This window comes from Eretmochelys imbricata, chromosome 10 (assembly GCF_965152235.1).
Source record: "Eretmochelys imbricata isolate rEreImb1 chromosome 10, rEreImb1.hap1, whole genome shotgun sequence".
NCBI classification, from domain to species: Eukaryota; Metazoa; Chordata; order Testudines; family Cheloniidae; genus Eretmochelys; species Eretmochelys imbricata.
In genome coordinates this window covers 51,614,205-51,632,493 of record NC_135581.1, presented here as the reverse complement: position 1 = coordinate 51,632,493, position 18,289 = coordinate 51,614,205, and the positions used below count along the sequence as shown (strand labels likewise).

At 41.0% G+C, this 18,289-nt stretch overlaps 1 protein-coding gene across 1 annotated transcript in view; it reads right to left on the bottom strand.

The window, feature by feature from the left end:
• The window catches only part of HERC1 (HECT and RLD domain containing E3 ubiquitin protein ligase family member 1), a 214,249-nt gene that overhangs the window by 48,268 nt on the left and 147,692 nt on the right, over positions 1 to 18,289 (bottom strand). The window contains exons 47-54 of the mRNA XM_077829256.1: positions 11,999 to 12,199; positions 11,060 to 11,234; positions 10,003 to 10,273; positions 8,737 to 8,950; positions 6,832 to 7,037; positions 5,739 to 5,866; positions 3,048 to 3,175; positions 1,838 to 2,038 (exon numbers count right to left, since the gene is read on the bottom strand). Coding sequence (XP_077685382.1) covers positions 1,838 to 2,038; positions 3,048 to 3,175; positions 5,739 to 5,866; positions 6,832 to 7,037; positions 8,737 to 8,950; positions 10,003 to 10,273; positions 11,060 to 11,234; positions 11,999 to 12,199 — 1,524 coding nt within the window. The remainder of the gene's footprint in view (positions 1 to 1,837; positions 2,039 to 3,047; positions 3,176 to 5,738; positions 5,867 to 6,831; positions 7,038 to 8,736; positions 8,951 to 10,002; positions 10,274 to 11,059; positions 11,235 to 11,998; positions 12,200 to 18,289) is intronic.

Below are 18,289 nucleotides of genomic sequence, written 5' to 3'. Positions count from 1 at the left end.
CAGTTGCAAACCATGCCACAGTACTTACGGCTAGAAACCATGAACTTTCCACTGAATGCCTTTTATTCAAGGCACTTTTCATATGATTTTGCCTCCTCTTTTTTTTTTTTAATTCATGCATTTGCTAACAGTCTATCTTAAAGAGGGAGGCAAATAGCTTTCCTGTTCTAGCCCTGATTACTTCTGTGCTTTTTTCACAAAGTCTGTGTTTCCTTTTTGGAAGTCTCTCACAATTTCACAGTCACAAATGGAGGTGCACCAGTTACAGTAAGATTGTTCCTCCCCCCACAAAAAAATCGCTAATGTAGATAAGGTCAGAGAGGATACATTTGTCTTTCTTCACACATCCAACCTGTAACATTTAGGCAAGGGAGTCTTGAATCCTACATTGCTCGCATAGCAATTTAACAATAACAACTGCACTGTTTTTTTAAATGCCCCTTTGAAGAAGCAGCATTTGTAGTTGTAATAAAATCCCTGTTGGAAGTTTAGGCATTAAAAGAATGAAAATGGTTACCTATTCTACAGAAAGTGCAGACCTTCAAGATGTGTAGTCCACATAGGTTCCACTTCTCGTGTGCATGCATCCCATGCACACAAGATGATATTCTTTGACCAGTAGTGTGCACTGGTGCTGTGCCTGCACTCTGGATGCCCTCATGCCCTCCCACTCGAGGGCATAAAGAACAGAATGGGCCAACTGTCCCTCAGTTCCTTTGTCAATATGGGGTCCAGATGGCCTTAGACTCCAGAGTAGCAGGGAAGGAGCATGAGGCATAGAATATACGTGGACAGCACATCTTGAAAAATGACAGTTGCTGTTTTTTCTCTGAATGATTGTCCACATGGATTTCACTTCTAATGACTTGCAAGCTCTGACCACATCAGAAGGTGGATGTTAGGAGTCCTATTTAAATAATGACTGCAGAATATCACTGCCCAAGAGGGCATCAGATCTTGAGGCCTCAACTGATGAATAATGCTGGATGAAAGGTGGACTAATCCCCATGTAGTTGCCCTGCACATTTCTGACAGGGATGCTGGGCAACGTTAGATTTTGGACTTTAATGCTGCACCCTATATGGAAGGATATTCTAGCACTTTATATGTTAATTGATTAAGCCACACAATTTCCTGTGTGATGTGTATTAAAATCCCCATTTAACAGAGATAAACTGAGGCATGCAGAGGTTAAGTGACTTGCCAGACATCACACAGAGTCAGTGTCAGAGTTCGGAACAGAAATCAGGAATCCCTGCTCCATGTACATCAGTAACATCAAGCACCATGCTTTAGGGCATTAACTGGTCACCAGCTGAGGTCAGGAAGAAGTCTCTTCCCTCATGGTAAGGTAGTGCATTATGAAGTACTGTCCAACATCATACACAAGATAGTATGGCATACACCATTGTGAGACCTGGTGGAATGGGCTCTAATCTCTATGGGTGCTGTATTTAATATAATTAGATACCTATTTAGAAAATCTTTGGTTGGTATTGCCTGACCAAAGTGGACACTAAAGGGGTACCAACTTGATGCCGCGGACAATAAGAAGAAACCGAGGGAAAGCTGAGCCTGCTACGCTTTTTATGCCTTTGGGGTGGGGAGCTGGGGATGAGGCAAGAGAATCCAGGGTGCAGACACAGCTCTAACAGACACTGTTGGCCAAAAAGAATCCGATCTTGTGTTTATGGGACATAGGTGTACTAGAACTGGAATCTGTGTGGACAGTTCTTCATAAAACCGAAGTAGACTCTGCATTTTCGATACAGATGGCAAAAAATTCTAAGTATGTAACTTACAAGTTTTCTTTAGAAATATCAGTACGGTCACCTACCATCCTTTCTGTAGCAATGCTCCAGTTCTAATCGATGCATGGTTGAAACATCTACAACTTCAATAAGACCAAGAGATCCATCCATACGACCTACTAATAATACTTCTGGGGCGTCTCCTGTCCATGTTGCAGTTGGCCCTTCTTCTGGCCAAGCTAGAGCAGATACCCAGTGCGGCTGAAGGTCTAATAATCCTTTTCCTCCTAAAACCCACAAAAATCTGTTACTATAATACTTCATTTTACTTCACATTAAAAGACCAAAGAGTACCTTTCAGAGGACAACGTTGAAAAACTATGTATACAACTTGGAGATATACTACTGATGATCCTTAAAATCCTTTAAGCTGACATATGGTATGTGATTACAAAGTAACTGGTTACTAACTTGCCATGAAAAATAAATCAATATAATGTCTCTAACAGCATCACATATAGAACTAATCTTCAAACAAATTACTCCAGAAAAAGTAATTCACAGAAGGAGGAAGTGAAATTTTATGAAAGACTGCAGCATTCAGACAATGATGAAGCGCCAGTAACCATATAAATGAAACAATACACTGAACCAAGCGTGTGTCAAGCACATAGGAACAGTTCTCTATGGAAACATCCAAGATTGTCAAAAACTGTAACTAGTGATTTTTGCAAACATAAGAAGTTAGATAGAGATCCTACAGCTGTCTAAAGGATTAATGCTCTTCTCCTTTCAGAGTTAGTTTCGAACGTACCATTTTGAGCATTCTGGTGCACCTATGGAAGGAAAATGTTGGAACCTTTTTGAACTGCTTTCTAAAGAACTATTTATACGAACTTTTAGAGATAGCTTGTTTAAATGTCAAATATATTTTATACCCTATAAAAAGAATAGTATTTATAGGCAATGATTGTTATTGTAGTAAGCAAGTCTAAAGCCCAGCACAAATTTCAATGACTCTTTTCTGGTTCAATGATAGGCTAGAAGGATTCATGTTAACTACTGAGTTTCCAATGCCTATGTTGTAACAAATGTTGAAAAAAAGGCACTAAGGTGCTAGTGAACTAGCTGGGTTCAGAGCACCTAATGAAGGACAGTAGGCATATTAACTGGCAATTAAATCTGCAAAAACACCTACCAATACAAAAGTGCCATTTCTCAGGAGTTTTTAAATAGCTGTCATAGACACAGGTTAAACTATTAAAAAAAAAACAAAAAAACCCATGTGCATCATACCATTGACTTGCCATATGTTCACCGTTTTTTCCAAAGCTCCAGCCAGATACTTGCCACTGATGCTCCAGCAGATGAGAGACAAGCTAAGGTCACTGGGTGACCCCAGACTTTCTTCTGAATCACCTTCTCTACAATAGAATAAAACAGTGCACTTAAAGTAGGCATTTCCAACTGGAGAAAATGAGAAAAAGTTTAATCTATTAAAGATCTGAGTCATTTTCTGTACTTCCCTTGTTGTTATTGCAGATATAGAACCAAGCATTTTTTCCCCTCAATTTTTTATTCCACATCATCCCCTGGTAAAGTTATTAGAGAGACTCTCTCTGTAGTTAAACGTTGCAGCTAGCTTTCTATAACAGTCCTAATTCTGACTATCTCTGTCATTGTCAAACTAAACCAGCCTGCCTGAAACATCACAAACTTTATCTTATGCCAAAGTAGAGTTTTCTGGGAAGTCTCAGGAAAACTGAACAGGGAAGTTAAGAGGTCTAAGAGCAAAAAAGTCAGAAGAGGTACTCTCTCTTCTTGATTTCTGGCCCCAATTCTACTCCCACACTGGGGCAGCTTCACACGGCTCAACTAGAGTAAAGCTATTTTAAAGCCAGTTTAGCCAACCACAGTAGGATCACTGATTAAAGGTCTAGAAAACATGACCTATGAGAGAAGATTGAAAAAATTGGGTTTGTTTAGTATGGAGAAGAGAAGACAGAGGAAACGTAACAGTTTTCAAGTACATAAAAGGTTCTTAAAAGGAGAAGGAAGGAAAACTGTTCTCCTTAACCTATGAGGACAGGACAAGAAGCAATGGGCTTAAATTGCAGCAATGGCAATTTAGGTTGGACATTAGGAAAACCTTCCTGTCAGGGTAGTTAAGCAATGGAATAAATTGCCCAGGGAGGTTGTGGAATCTCCATCATTGTCTAACCTGCTCTTAAAAATCTCCAAACACCTGTCAGGGATGGTCTAGATAATACTTAGTCCTGCCATGAGTGTAGGGGACTGGACTAGATTAACTCTCAAGGTCTCTTCTAGTCCTATGATTCTATGATCATCTTAGCTTAACAGGATTCTTTAGAGTGCAGAGCTGTATAGCAGCTCTTATGACCTCCAATTCTCTGTGACAAGTGCAGGGCGTGCAATCATGGTATCCCCACACCTCAGATATCATATCAGCTTGTTGGGGCCACTGGCAGCCAGTGTAAATTGCAGTACTCCTCAGGCTGTTCTAATTTATGCTGAAGGAACAGCTCAGTAGCACAACGACACCAAGATAAGACAGTGAAATGATGGCTTAAACCATCATTGACCCTCCCCACTAACTTCTATTAATCACTCCTTGGCTGGAATTGGCAATTGTAGACACTTCATTTTTTTTTGGCTCATCACAATGCCAAAAAAGCTTGGCCAAGAAACATCCAGTTTGTTTTAATTGGCTTTGTCTGGAACTGGTTTCATTTACCAGTTTTGGAGAGTTGCTTGGTGAATTATTTAGTTTTTGAAAAACAGTTCGTGTGTGTATTATAAGCTCCACAAAATTCTTAATTCTGCAAGCCATCTTTTACAGAGCTTAAGAAGTCCATGCTAGAGAGAGATGAAATTTCTGAACTGCACAAAAGCGTGTGTGTGTGTAAAAAACTCCTCAGGAGACAGCTCTAATGCAAGTCTGCTAAAGCCCAAAACAAATACATACTTCAAGAAACTTCCGATCAGCACATACAGGTACCTAAAATACGTAAATGCCATAAGGAGAAGGGAGTACCACTTCCCGCAAGGCCAAATGGCCTAGAGAAATAAGCAGTGGAATGCAAGCCCATGTGTCCTGAATTCTATTCCCACAATTAACCCCAAAATTACCTTAATACTTAGTACAGTATAAACATATTTTTGGGCCATATCTAATGCACTTTGAAATCAAAGGAAAGACTCCCACTGAATGAATGGGAATCAGGCCCTTCGTTAGGCTTCTTAAATCCCTATGAAGCAGGCAAATATAATTTGATACACCCCAACTTTACAGATAAGGAAGAATAAGCATTTAAGAAGTCCAGGGACTTGCTCAAGGTCACACAGCAGTTAGGAAAACAATTAAATTCATTCAAAAGTACATTTAAGTCAATATATTTGTAAGCTGCCCTCAGTATGACAGTCCCTCTTTAAGCTTATATTTTGCTCGCTAATCTTTGTTCTTTGGTCAGATTTATTATAAAGTAATACATAAACATTTTCAGGTCAAGAAAAAAAAATTTAATTGATGCCGCGGACAATAAGAAGAAACCGAGGGAAAGCTGAGCCTGCTACGCTTTTTATGCCTTTGGGGTGGGGAGCTGGGGATGAGGCAAGAGAATCCAGGGTGCAGACACAGCTCTAACAGACACTGTTGGCCAAAAAGAATCCGATCTTGTGTTTATGGGGCATAGGTGTACTAGAACTGGAATCTGTGTGGACAGTTCTTCATAAAACTGGATTACTACCTGGTTTAGTACCTGGATTAGTACCTCCACCTTCAATTTTAGGTTCTCTTTTTAGTTTTAAATCATTTACTTTTAATCATTTTTGTTATTTTAAATACAGTAATCCCAAAGAAGAATAAGAGCATCCTATGCTCAGGCAGTTTCCTGTGCCCATGGGAATCCCCACATGATTGCCATTGTGGATCAATTAATAACTGACTTCCATAAATAAACAACTTACAATTTGTTGAATACACATGTTTGCTGCAATGAATATTGCTTCTTTGTTACATTCCACACTCTTATAGTCCCATCATTCCCACTAGTTGCCAAAAGTCCCTTTTTATTGCACCAAACACATGTCATCACCTGCAGAAATTACATTAACAAGTGTAAAACCAGAGTTTAAAATTTAAGGGTAAACATATTCATCTCATGCAACTCATTAAGTTTGCCTGATTTGGACAAAGCATTAGCTGTATTATTTAAATCAATTATACTAAACAGAATCCAACAGTGCCCAAGAAGAAATTTCCTTTCATCATACAGTATTGCATAGTTAGGAGCATTATTAGGGGTACTGCACATGAATCATCTTCCATAGGCCACTGTCAAACAGAATAGTAAACGAGACAGATTATCTATTATGGCAAAACAAATTAATACATGTGTACTTTTAAAACAAATGTATAAGAAAAGACTTGTAATAATTCAGTTGACTTTGTGTGTTTATTTTTTTAAATCAGTTTAATGAATCCGACAGATGCAAAAGGTCTCATTTCTACAACTGCCTCTATGTTGACAGATAGTGATGTCAAGATGCTGCTCATGCAAAGCCATTTTTGCCAGATCAGTGCCTTAATTATTGAAGCTGACACTAGAATAAGGAATTTGAAATGTAGTTACCCTCATTCCCCACCCCTAGCTCATTTAATTTGTCATTTTTGAGGATATAATTTACTGTGATCCTCCTCCCATTCATTTCTTTTGTAAAAAGAGGGATTAAGCAATGTTAAATCTTAATTTTAAAAGATTTGTAACTACAACAACAAAATTAGTAGCAGAAGGCCAAAATCTTTGATAAAAGTAAACTGCACAGCAGCAACAGGTTAAATGTTTTATGGCATAAGATGTTGTCCCAATCAGTATTTATCACTACAAAATTTTATTTATCTTTTGTGGGAAAATACTTTTTCTATAAAATACCAGCAGTCTGTTGCTTTGCTTATATGGTTATGTAATTACTTGCATTTTTTCTGTGTTCTAAAGAAAAAGGTCAATAAAAGAATAAATTATACATTTAAAAAAACTATTTTGGGAGGAACAATACTTACCCTGTTCTGATGAGCCTCCAGTTTTATGAAGGAGCATTTTCGTAGATCTCCACCCATATCAGCAAGGGTCTGAGGACTAATTTGGTTGTCTCGGTCATGTGCTGCAAGAGTTCGCACAAGCTGCTGTGCAGCCCACTGCCTATGTTGTGAAGACAACCTTGAGGAAAGGCAGCAAGCTGCTAATGCATTAGCCAGCTCCAGAGGGCCTACAGCAGAAGGATCACAGGGAGGATGGGCATACAAATGGGCAATTAAACCTGCTTAAACAAAACAATAAGATGATGCCCAAATGAATATTGATAGTATTAAACAAGCCAATAAAATATTACACACAATTGCTAGAAAGAACAAAATTTCTGCAAAAAGATGTTTTTTTTCTTTACTAAAAATACCACAGAGCCATCTTAAATTTGGAAAAACTGTTCTGATACAGACTGAAAACCAGCCATCCTCTAATCTTTTTTCCACAAAACTCTTCAGAAGCCCTTTAGATTGACGGCGAAATACTGTCCTCATTAGAGTCAATGGGGAACTCCAATTGACATAATTGGGCCAGGATTTCATCCTAAAACACCAAGCTTTTTAAGGCCCCAGTCCTGCATTGGGATCTATTAGCATAAACGTCTGCACCCATGTGGAGCCTCACTGGCAGTCAATGAGACTCCATAAGAATATGAACCATACACCATTGGTTTTATAACTAATTGGTAAATAAATGTCTCTGATGATTATTCAGGTATGATGCTAACCACCACATTAACTTTTGTTCTTTCATGTAAGTGCCATAATTTTATGCATCTATGTTTAGGAGGGTTAGAGCCTTAGTTCTGTGCCTAATGACACTTCTGTGATTGGTGGCATGTGGAATAGTAATGAAGAGTGGGTAATGATTGCTTTAAGTATGCTATCTGTCTCATCAGGAATTAGTAAAGTATATCTTTTACTGTGGACTAAGTATGTCTATAAAAAAGGCTAGAGCTGGAGCAAATCACTGTGATTAAGAGTGAAGCATTTTACTTTCTGTGGTTCCTACAGACATGAAGTTTTGACATGAATAAAATCTCCAAAGGGCTTCCCCCCCCACTTCACTGCCTAACTATAGAGGCAGAGTCAGAACTGAATGCCTAAACTATGGATTTTCATACTTTCAAATATTTGGGTTTCTTTCCAAGGAACAACCAGCAACTTGATAATCACATTTCTGCCTGAAAATTTTGCATCTATTATAGTTAAGTAACACCTAAGATTACACTCTTTGAAATCAATAGTGAAAAAACATCTAATCTTTAATTTATTTTGTGAATTTGACAGCAATTTATGTATAAGCAGTTTCGCAGTGTCCTGTATATAAACAGTTTTACTCTTGTAAACATCAACAGGGAGCAGAAACGTCTTAAAATAATTTTAAAATTCAGGACATACCATTTAAAGGGTGCTCCATCAGAAACTGGATTTTTTAAATCAATCTCAGGTTTCAGAGTAACAGACGTGTTAGTCTGTATTCGCAAAAAGAAAAGGAGTACTTGTGGCACCTTAGAGACTAACCAATTTATTTGAGCATAAGCTTTCGTGAGCTACTGTAGCTCACAAAAGCTTATGCTCAAATAAATTGGTTAGTCTCTAAGGTGCCACAAGTACTCCTTTTCTTTTTTTAAATTAATCTTTTTTTAAAAATTAAGGTAAATTCAAGTTCCAATCTGACTGAATTTCCTGGGTTTATAATGGTGATTTTTATTGACAATTACAAAACTCTTGCAGGGTTTTTGAAAAAAAAACAAAACATATTTCTCTTATGTGCTCTCAAGCTTAACTCCAGTTTAACAAATCTGTCTGGGAATATAAATGAGAAAGTGCAGATTTTTGTGAATTATATTGACAAACTTTTTTTTTAAATACAAAAAATACCTTTCTTTTCAATTTCTGCTTTATCATAGTTCGGCCTCAATTTAGCCCCTTTGTCTGCCAACAATGCTACAAGTGCCTGAGTTACCACAAAGTTGGGTGATGTTACAAGCTTGTTTTCTTCTGCAATTCCTCGCAGAAAGCTTGGCAAAAATTTTCTTTGAATTGGATCATCAACTGTAGTCAAATTTACACCAGTCGCAGCAGAAATCAAGTTCTAAGAGAAAGGCAATCAAGTGAAAAAATTAAATGTATCCAAATGTTTTTAGTCAAACAAAAATAAAATCTAAAATGTATAGATTTTTCAAGAACTTCAGTTTATTTGTAGAGATTATCATTGGCTAACCAACATCCTCTAATTATGCAAATATTACATACAAAACAGAATTCAAGACCTGTATCCCACAAGCTGATTGGACTGAATGGACTCCTGTGCCAGTGTGAAACAGGTTGTTTGTTGCTTGCAGGTTCAGGGACAAAGAATTTAATGTGTTGTTATTGTCATCACTGTCAGCTAGGTAATTTAATCTATTGGAGAATTGTGAAAGTTTAGAAAGTTGTGGATGGGAGAAGCAAAAACAAGATATGTAATAAAATCAGTTACTCCATCTCAGGGTAGTTATAAGTCCTTCACTTACACACACTTCACAGTCAGTAAAAGCAAATCAATAATGAGCTTGCGTGCTACCGAGGTTATAGATATACATGACACCTTGCTACATATATCCACTTTTTTACTTTTTTCAAACTTGAATGTACAGCGCTGGGTATAGTTGACTCAATAAAATGTAGGTAATTTGTGTAGCCAAAGATTGTTCCCTTTTAGGGTGACCTGTTTAAGCAGCAGCAATTTAAAAATAACCCCAACAGATTCATGTTTTCCTTGGCAGATATACATTCCTAGCACCCAAATAAAGATACATGAAGTTACCAACAATAAAACATAAACTTGTGCTAAAGCATGAGGGAAAACTCCAAAGAGGGAATAATCTCTTCCATTTTACTTTCATCTTGATTCTTTTATAAAAAAGAAAGGTGATAAACATGAACAAGTTTCAGCTACATTTTTCAAGCAGTCCTTTCTAATCAAAATAATTTTCACATCCAGTTGCACATGGTATGGTGGAGCATACAATATCCTTGTATATTAGTGCCTTCTTTATGTAAATCATTTCTCACAAAATTTACCACTTCGACTCATATACAAAAATTTCAAGTGTAAAATACTAGTGTTTTAAGCAAATGTTTGTATAGAAATAACAATCCTACCTGCGTACACAACTGTACCAGCAGTTTTGCAGCACTAGGAGTATTTGATGCCAAACAGCCTACAGCTGTACTCAGGTACGCCAAGCAAGATATAGGCTTGCTTGTTTTACTATGTACTCCTCTAGAACGCTCTGCAGAACTGGACATAGTGGATGGACTTGTGGAGAGGCCTGCTCTCCCTGCTGCAGCCAGGCACATTAATCGAACCAAAGTTCGGATATCTGTTAAACCCAAGGACTCAAGACCAGCCGCAAGACTACAGCTGGACCCACTGTCAAAAATGAAAAAAAAAAAAATGCTTTAGTTTAGGGTGTTGTTTTTTTAATGTTAGGTACATAATAGGAAATTTCATCTTGCATACAATGTAACTATTACTAAATGTCATTAATAAATAGAATACTGCTTGTTTGATTAGTGGGAAATTATTTCCCTAGAAAAGGGTAGAAGAAAGGAAGTATTACCCCCAGTTTACAGATGGGGAACCGAGGAAGAGTTCTGATCTTGCAAATACCTATGTGCTAAACTTTAAGAATGTGTGCAGTTCCACTTCAGAAGAAGAGACTAATCATGCTTACAGTTAACCACAGAGATAAGTATGCTCAATAGTGGAAACTAAGTAATTTCTTCACATCAGCATCTGCATCCTAAATACCCCCATGCTGTGGTGTGAGGGCATACAAGACCCCTGTACAGAGGTAATTATTTAAACCTGATCTCTTCACTCCATAACAAGTGCCATAACCACAAGACCACCCTTCCTTTACTGATTTAGCTTTAGAAATTCTAACATCTTATACTATGTGTTTCTACAATGTGCAGCACAATTGGGCACTAATCTCAGTTGGGTCCTCTAGGCATTAACCATGATATATAAAGGAAGAAGTGTCTTTTAGGGAAGGAAAGTGAAGAGGATGGGACTCAAAAGAAAGCCCTCCTCATAAAAACAGCACCAAATTATTTAAAATGAGTAACACAGGCCCCACCAGATAATAAAACTGAATCCCTAGCAAATACAAGTTGATAATTAAACCCAGAGGAAATAAAGAATGTCACAAACCTGACAGACAATAGTGAGAGTGCTCTCATAACCATGGTTCTTGCAAGAAGCACTTGGGCTGCTGCTGTCACTCTTCTTAGTGCCATAACACGGTCATGTGGATTTACTAGAGCAGCAGCTTGTTCCCCCAGGGTTATCCTGCCAGAAGAACTTTTTTCTATGGAGCCATGACAGCCTTAAACGTAATCATATTTTGAATTAGTGTTAAACAAAAAGGGAAAATTATAGTGTGCTATTAAACACAAAACTACTGTATACAAATTAATATAAATTTTGCAGATTTCAGTTTGTGAGTCCTTATAAAAACTAAGTATTGTTTGTATACTCCTAAAGTTCTACACCCAATTTAGCCTTTTTTAATTTTCAGCAGATTGGGAACAATTTGACAACAGCCAAAATGCATTACAAAGCCCCTTCAAAACTGGGCTACAGAAAGACCTAACTACTACAATCTGATCTCCTAGCACAGCCCCTTGTGAGAAGTCTATTTAAGTTACTGTAACTTCCCTAAGGGTTCAGGGACCATGCTAGTGAAGCCCATTGCAGGACTGGGGCCATAGTGTTAACCGAAAATCACAGGTTTTAGTTTTTTGTCAATATAAAGTATCTTGTCCCTCCATCACCACAGCTTCTCTAAAAAATAAGAAAAATTAAGGTCTGCCGCATTTCCTGATGTTGGGAGGCTGGGCAGACTGACTGACCCATGATATCATAACTGCCCCTATAAGCACACACCAAAGAAAACAAAATGTCTGTACTTTAAATTACACTTGTTTGCCAAGTGCTGTTGCCTCCCTCCTGATTATGAGAAAGCATTCTGTCTAAATGAGAAAACAAATTAATAGATTCTCCAGTGTCTCACTCCTCCTCTCTGCAGCACATGGGGTTTAAATCACAGGGTAAAGCAGAACATAATGCATCTCCTTTGCTCAAATTTACCTATCTGCATCAAAGTCTCCTCCATACTATTGGTGGCTGTGACCATTGCAACTGATGCTCCCAGGGGATCGCTGTCAGGGAACTGAACTGCCTCAGGTACAATACGGCGATCATTTAATCCCAGGGGTCCAGCCAGTAATTCAAATTCCTCTTCTCCTGTCAGCTTTTCATCTTCATCAACATCCAACATATCCCAGTCTTCTAAGATTGGAGAAATAAACAAGGGTTAGGCACAAAATCTAAACTAGTGCTATCAACTGTGCAATAATGGGATGCATTTTAAGTAACAGCATGCTTGTGCATTTAAATAATTTCAATGGATTTAAGAACCTAGCTCTAGTGTCATAAAAATATGAATTGCAATCCGCAACCTAATTTTTATTAAAAACAACCCTCATCTTTAGAAGCTTATATCGATATAGTACAACTGAAATAAAAAAAATCTAAAATTGCTACATTTGTACAATTTCTGTATTTCTTGTATAAAGAAGTTGTATGGATAACATTTCTCAAAAGCAAGTGGCATATGTTATGTGACTACTTGCAGCATCAAACTAACTAGTTATCCTTTATATCCTTTCAAGAACATAAATGGGAAACTCAAAGGGAAGGTTACTCACCTTGTGCAGTAACTGAGGTTCTTCGAGATGGTTGTCCCTGTGGGTGCTCCACTTTAGGTGTCTTGGAGCTTCTATGCAGAGATTTGTAGTAGCAATCCCATAGTTGGCTGCGCTGCTCCGAGCAGTTACCCCATGTGTGCAGCCAACCGTCCCCTTGTTCCTTCTCTACCCCAGAGGATCAAGGTGAAACTCTGAAGTGGGCGGGCGGGGTGGGTGGAGTACCCACAGGGACAATCATCTTGAAGAACCTCAGTTACTGCACAAGGTGAGTAACTTTCTCTTCGTGTTCGAGGAGTGTCGCTGTAGGTGCTCCACTTTAGGTGACTGCCCCTCAGTGGAGGGGCGGGGCTTCAGAGTTGATTTATGTGCAGTGGAGAGGACCGATAGTCCAAACTGCACATCTGTAGCTGATTGTTGTTCTAATGCATAGTGTGTGGTAAAAGGTATGGGCTGATGCCCAGCTAGCTGCTTTACAAATGTCCATGATGGGTACATCATTGAGAAATGCTACAGTTGTGGATAGTGCCCTAGTGGAGTGTGTGCGAAGTCCAGAGGGAGCGTGCATATTATAATTTTGGTAACATAATTGGATACATGTAGATATCCATTTCGATAGACTCTGCTTGGAGATCCTTTGACCCTGAGAACGTTCTGTTGTGGATAGGAACAGTCTGGATGATTTTTTAAATGTTTTTGTTTTTTCTATATAGGAAGCTTGCGCTCTGCAGTCGTCCAGTGTGTAGAGGGGGGCCTCCCTGCTGTCAGCATGCAGTTTGTGGAAAAATACAGATAAGTAAATGGGCTGGTTGAGGTGGAAGGGGGAAGCAACTTTGGGTATGAACTTGGGATGTGGTTGCAAGATTACTTGGTCTTTGAGGAATACGATATAAGGTGGATGTGCCATTAGGACACCCAGCTCTCCCACACTTCTTGCTGACATGATGGCTAAGAGGAAGGTGACCTTCATGGAGAGATGTAACAGCGAGCAGGTCACTAGTGGTTCAAAGAGCTTGCCCATGAGGGCATGGAGAACGAGATTGAGGTCCCACATGGGGATTGGGTCCTGTAATGTGGGGTAAGTGTTCACGATGCCTTGAGAAAGCATTTAGTCAGTGGGTGAGCACAGATGGCCTTGAGATGGAGTACCAAGATGTTGGGGTGACAAAGGTGACCTGCGTCCTGTGTCAACAGATGAGGCACAAGGGGAGGGGTTCTAGGTGGTCTCACCGCCATCTGTTTCAGGTATAGAAACCATGTTTGTCTGGGCCATGTTGGTGCAATAAGGATGATCCTGGACCTGTCTTGCTTGATCTTTTGGAGGACATGGTGCAATAGAGGGATCGTGGGGAAAGGCATACATTAGTGGGGCCTCCCATTTCATAAGAAAGGTGTCTCCCAGGGAATTGTGGCCCAATCCGGCTGGTGAGCAATATTACAGGCAAAGATTGTAAAGATCTATTGTGGGGAATCCCCATTGTCTGAATATAGTTATTATTCTGGGATCCATTTCCCACTCGTGGGATTGTCCTGCTTAGGTCGTCTGATATTACATTCTGGGGTACGGGCAGGTAAGATGCTATGAGGTCTATGTTGTTGGAGATGCACCAGTGCGTGTGGCAAACTGCTTCTGCACAGAGGGGGTAAGATCAGGCCCCTCCTTGGCGATTTACATAAAACAGTCGCCAAGTTGTCCCTAGGAATCTGTACAGTCCTGTCGCGGATCAGAGGGAGAAAGTGTTGGTAGGTGTTTTGGACCACTCTTAGCTCTAGTAGATTTATGTGGAGATTGGATTCCTCTGGAGACCAGCGACCTTGAATGGTACTGTCTCCCAAGTGTGCTCCCCATCCGACCAGAGAGGTGTCTGTGGTGAGTGTTATTGTTGGGGGTTTTTGTTGGAAGGGGACACCCAAGTAAACATTTGTATGTTGTGTCCACCATCGGAGCGAGACCTTTACCCTGCTGGGCATTGTAAGACGTCTGCTGATGGAGTGTCTGTGTGGAATGTATACAGTACGGAGCCAGGCACGTGGGCATCTCATGTGGAGCCTGGCATGTTTCACAACAAACGTCGTAGCAGCCATGTGCCCAAGGAGTTGTAGGCACATTCTGGCGTACATTTGTGGGCTGTGTCTGACAGTTGTAATTAGGTTTGTTAAGGTTAGGAAGCGTTGCTGTGCTAGGCGTGCTATTACTGTGCGGCAGTTGAGGTGTGCCCCTCTAAACTCCAACTGTTCGGTCGGTGTCAGAGTGGATTTTTGAAGATTCATCTGAAACCCTAGGTCTGTAAACCGGACTACAGTTGTTCAAATGGTGTTGACTGCTGTCTGGTGTGTTGGTGCTTTTAAGGAGGTAGTTGTCTAGGTAGGGAAAGATGATCACATCCTGCCTGCGAAGATGTGCTGCTGCAACAGCGAGAATCTTGGAAAAAACAAAAGGAGGACTTGTGGCATCTTAGAGACTAACCAATTTATTTGAGCATAAGCTTTCGTGAGCTACAGCTCACTTCATGGGATGCATACTGTGGAAAGTGTAGAAGATCTTTTTATACACACAAAGCATGAAAAAATACCTCCCCGCACCCCACTCTCCTGCTGGTAATAGCTTATCTAAAGTGATCACTCTCCTTACAATGTGTATGATAACCAAGGTGGGCCATTTCCAGCACAAATCCAGGGTTTAACAAGAACATCGGGGGGGGGGGGGGGGGGAGAAAAAACAAGGGGAAATAGGTTACCTTGCATAATGACTTAGCCACTCCCAGTCTCTAGTCAAGCCTAAGTTAATTGTATCCAATTTGCAAATGAATTCCAATTCAGCAGTCTCTCGCTGGAGTCTGGATTTGAAGTTTTTTTGTTGTAATATCGCAACTTTCATGTCTGTAATCGCGTGACCAGAGAGATTGAAGTGTTCTCCGACTGGTTTATGAATGTTATAATTCTTGACATCTGATTTGTGTCCATTTATTCTTTTACGTAGAGACTGTCCCGTTTGACCAATGTACATGGCAGAGGGGCACTGCTGGCACATGATGGCATATATCACATTGGTGGACGTGCAGGTGAACGAGCCTCTGATAGTGTCGCTGATGTTATTAGGTCCTGCGATGGTGTCCCCTGAATAGATATGTGGGCACACTTGGCAACGGGCTTTGTTGCAAGGATAGGTTCCTGGGTTAGTGGTTCTGTTGTGTGGTATGTGGTTGCTGGTGAGTATTTGCTTCAGGTTGGGGGGCTGTCTGTAGGCAACGACTGGCCTGTCTCCCAAGATTTGTGAGAGTGTTGGGTCATCCTTCAGGATAGGTTGTAGATCCTTAATAATGCGTTGGAGGGGTTTTAGTTGGGGGTTGAAGGTGACGGCTATTACCAACAGGAGAGTGGGTTTTTTGGGGGGGGGGGGGGGGGGGAAGGAACCTGGATTTGTGCTGGAAATGGCCCAACTAGATTATCATACACATTGTAAGGAGAGTGATCACTTTAGATAAGCTATTACCAGCAGGAGAGTGGGGTGGGGGAAGGTATTTTTTCACGCTTTCTGCATAAAAAGATCTTCTACACTTTCCACAGTATGCATCCGATGAAGTGAGCTGTAGCTCACGAAAGCTTATGCTCAGATAAATTGGTTAGTCGCTAAGGTGCCACAAGTACTCCTTTTCTTTTTGCGAATACAGACTAACGCGGCTGTTACTCTGAATCTTGGAAAACACTCTTGGGGCAGTGGAGAGGCCAAAGCGGAGTACTTTGTGCTCTGTTTCTGAGTGAATCATGACATGAAAGTAGGCATCTTGTAGGTTGAGGGCTGAGAGCCAATCTCCTTTCTCCAATGCTGGAATTACAGCTGTCAAAGTCACCATCTTGAAGCGTTGTGTTCTTACAAACTTGTTCAGCTTTCGCATGTTGAGAAGTCTGTTTCCTTCCGGGTGAGAAAGTAATGGGAATAGAACCCTCTGCCCCTCTGTTGAGCTGGCATGGGTTCCACAGCACCTAATTGGAGGAGATGTGTTATTTCCTGTTCCAGCAGGTGCTCGTGAGAGGGGTCCCTGAAGAGGGATTGGGAAGGGGGGGTGGGTAGATGGAATAGAAGTAAAGGGAATGGAATAGCCCTTCTGAATAATTTCCAGAACACATTTGTCCATGGTGATGGTTTGCCAAACTGGGCAGAATGGTGACAGGTGGGTCTCCAAATGGGCTGGAGGTTAGATGTAACTCTGGGATTGGAGAATGTGGGGTTCTCGTGTCCTTGAACTACACTGCAAAACATTTGTCTCGAAGTGGATGATTGAGACGTAGATGACTGATCTTGTGGTTGTTGATGCCTCATCTGCCTCTGCGGAGCTGGTTGTAGTGTCTTTGAGGCTGGACGCATGGGTCAGTTTGGAACAGTTAGTTATAGAATCTGCCCGTTTCTTTTTGTTTGCAGGAACGTAGATTCTGAGTGTCTTTAGAGTCACCCGGGAGTCCTTCAAAGTGTGTAAGGACTCGTCCATGCTCTCTGCAAACAGTTTTTGACCTTTGAAACTGAGGTCCTCTACAGTGGCCTGAACTTCTCTGGGAAACCCAGAAAGATGGAACCAGGAAGCCTTACGCATGACTATGGATGGGGTGATGGCTTGTGCTACTGTGTCAGCCGAATCAAGAGAAGCCTGCAGGGCAGCTCTGGCAATGGGGAAACCCTCTGTAATACTGGCCTTGCATTGCTCTTTTTTGTCTGCTGGGAGACGGTCAAAGGTTGACATCTGCAAAAACGTGTTGTGTGTGTATTGGCCAACTAGTTGGCTGGGCGGAATTGGAGGGTAGCCGATGAGTAGGCTTTCCTCCCGAAAAGGTCTAGCCTTTTCCAGTCTTTATTGTAAAGGGTGGTTTTAGACTGATGTTGCTTCCCCCTTTGGTTAACAGCTTCTACCACTAATGAGTTTAGAGTAGGATGGGTGAACAGAAACTCAGCTCCTCAGATCTTTAACAGGAAGGCGGGGCTGTGGTTGGCGTCTGCCAGACAATTTTAGCCAGGTCCATAATGGCTGCATTGATGGGCTGTGTAACCCTGGCTGCTGGAGAGGCTTGGAGTATATCAGTCAGTTTATGCTGTGTCTCAGGTAGCTCTGTCAGTGATATGTAAAGGGAGTCAGCTACTTGTTTCAACAAGTCCTGAAATGATTTGAAGTCATCACCTGATGTGGGAGATGATAGCATTATTGTTTCGTCTGGTGACAAGGACGAAATGTGAGTAGATGGGAGGGTATCACCCTCAGGCGCCTCCTCAGGTTCTTCCACTTCCTCCTCCAGCATTTCTGTAGATGCTGGAGCTGGTGGTGAAGGTGATCGTGTTGGTGATCTGCACCTGGATAGGTGGGGGGGCCTGATGTCCTGTGCCCTGTATAATGTACATGGGTCCCAGTATGACCAGTTGGGTGGGAGTGGCCATGCGGGGTGGCATTCATTGTGGACCTTTCCAGCCTCTCACATCGAGGGATGTTTGGTACCATGGTGGTCCAGGTTTGGGTGAGGAGTGGCGTGGGGTGTACATTCCTGCCTCCACTTCCTCCTCCTCATCGCTGGAAAGAGGAGGGACTAAGCCAGCAGGGGTAGCAGTCAGGCTTAGTCCCATTCTGGCTGGGGTGCCGTGAGTGCCAAAAAGCAGAGTCCCCAGAGTAGAACAAACAAGGAGGCCCGCCTG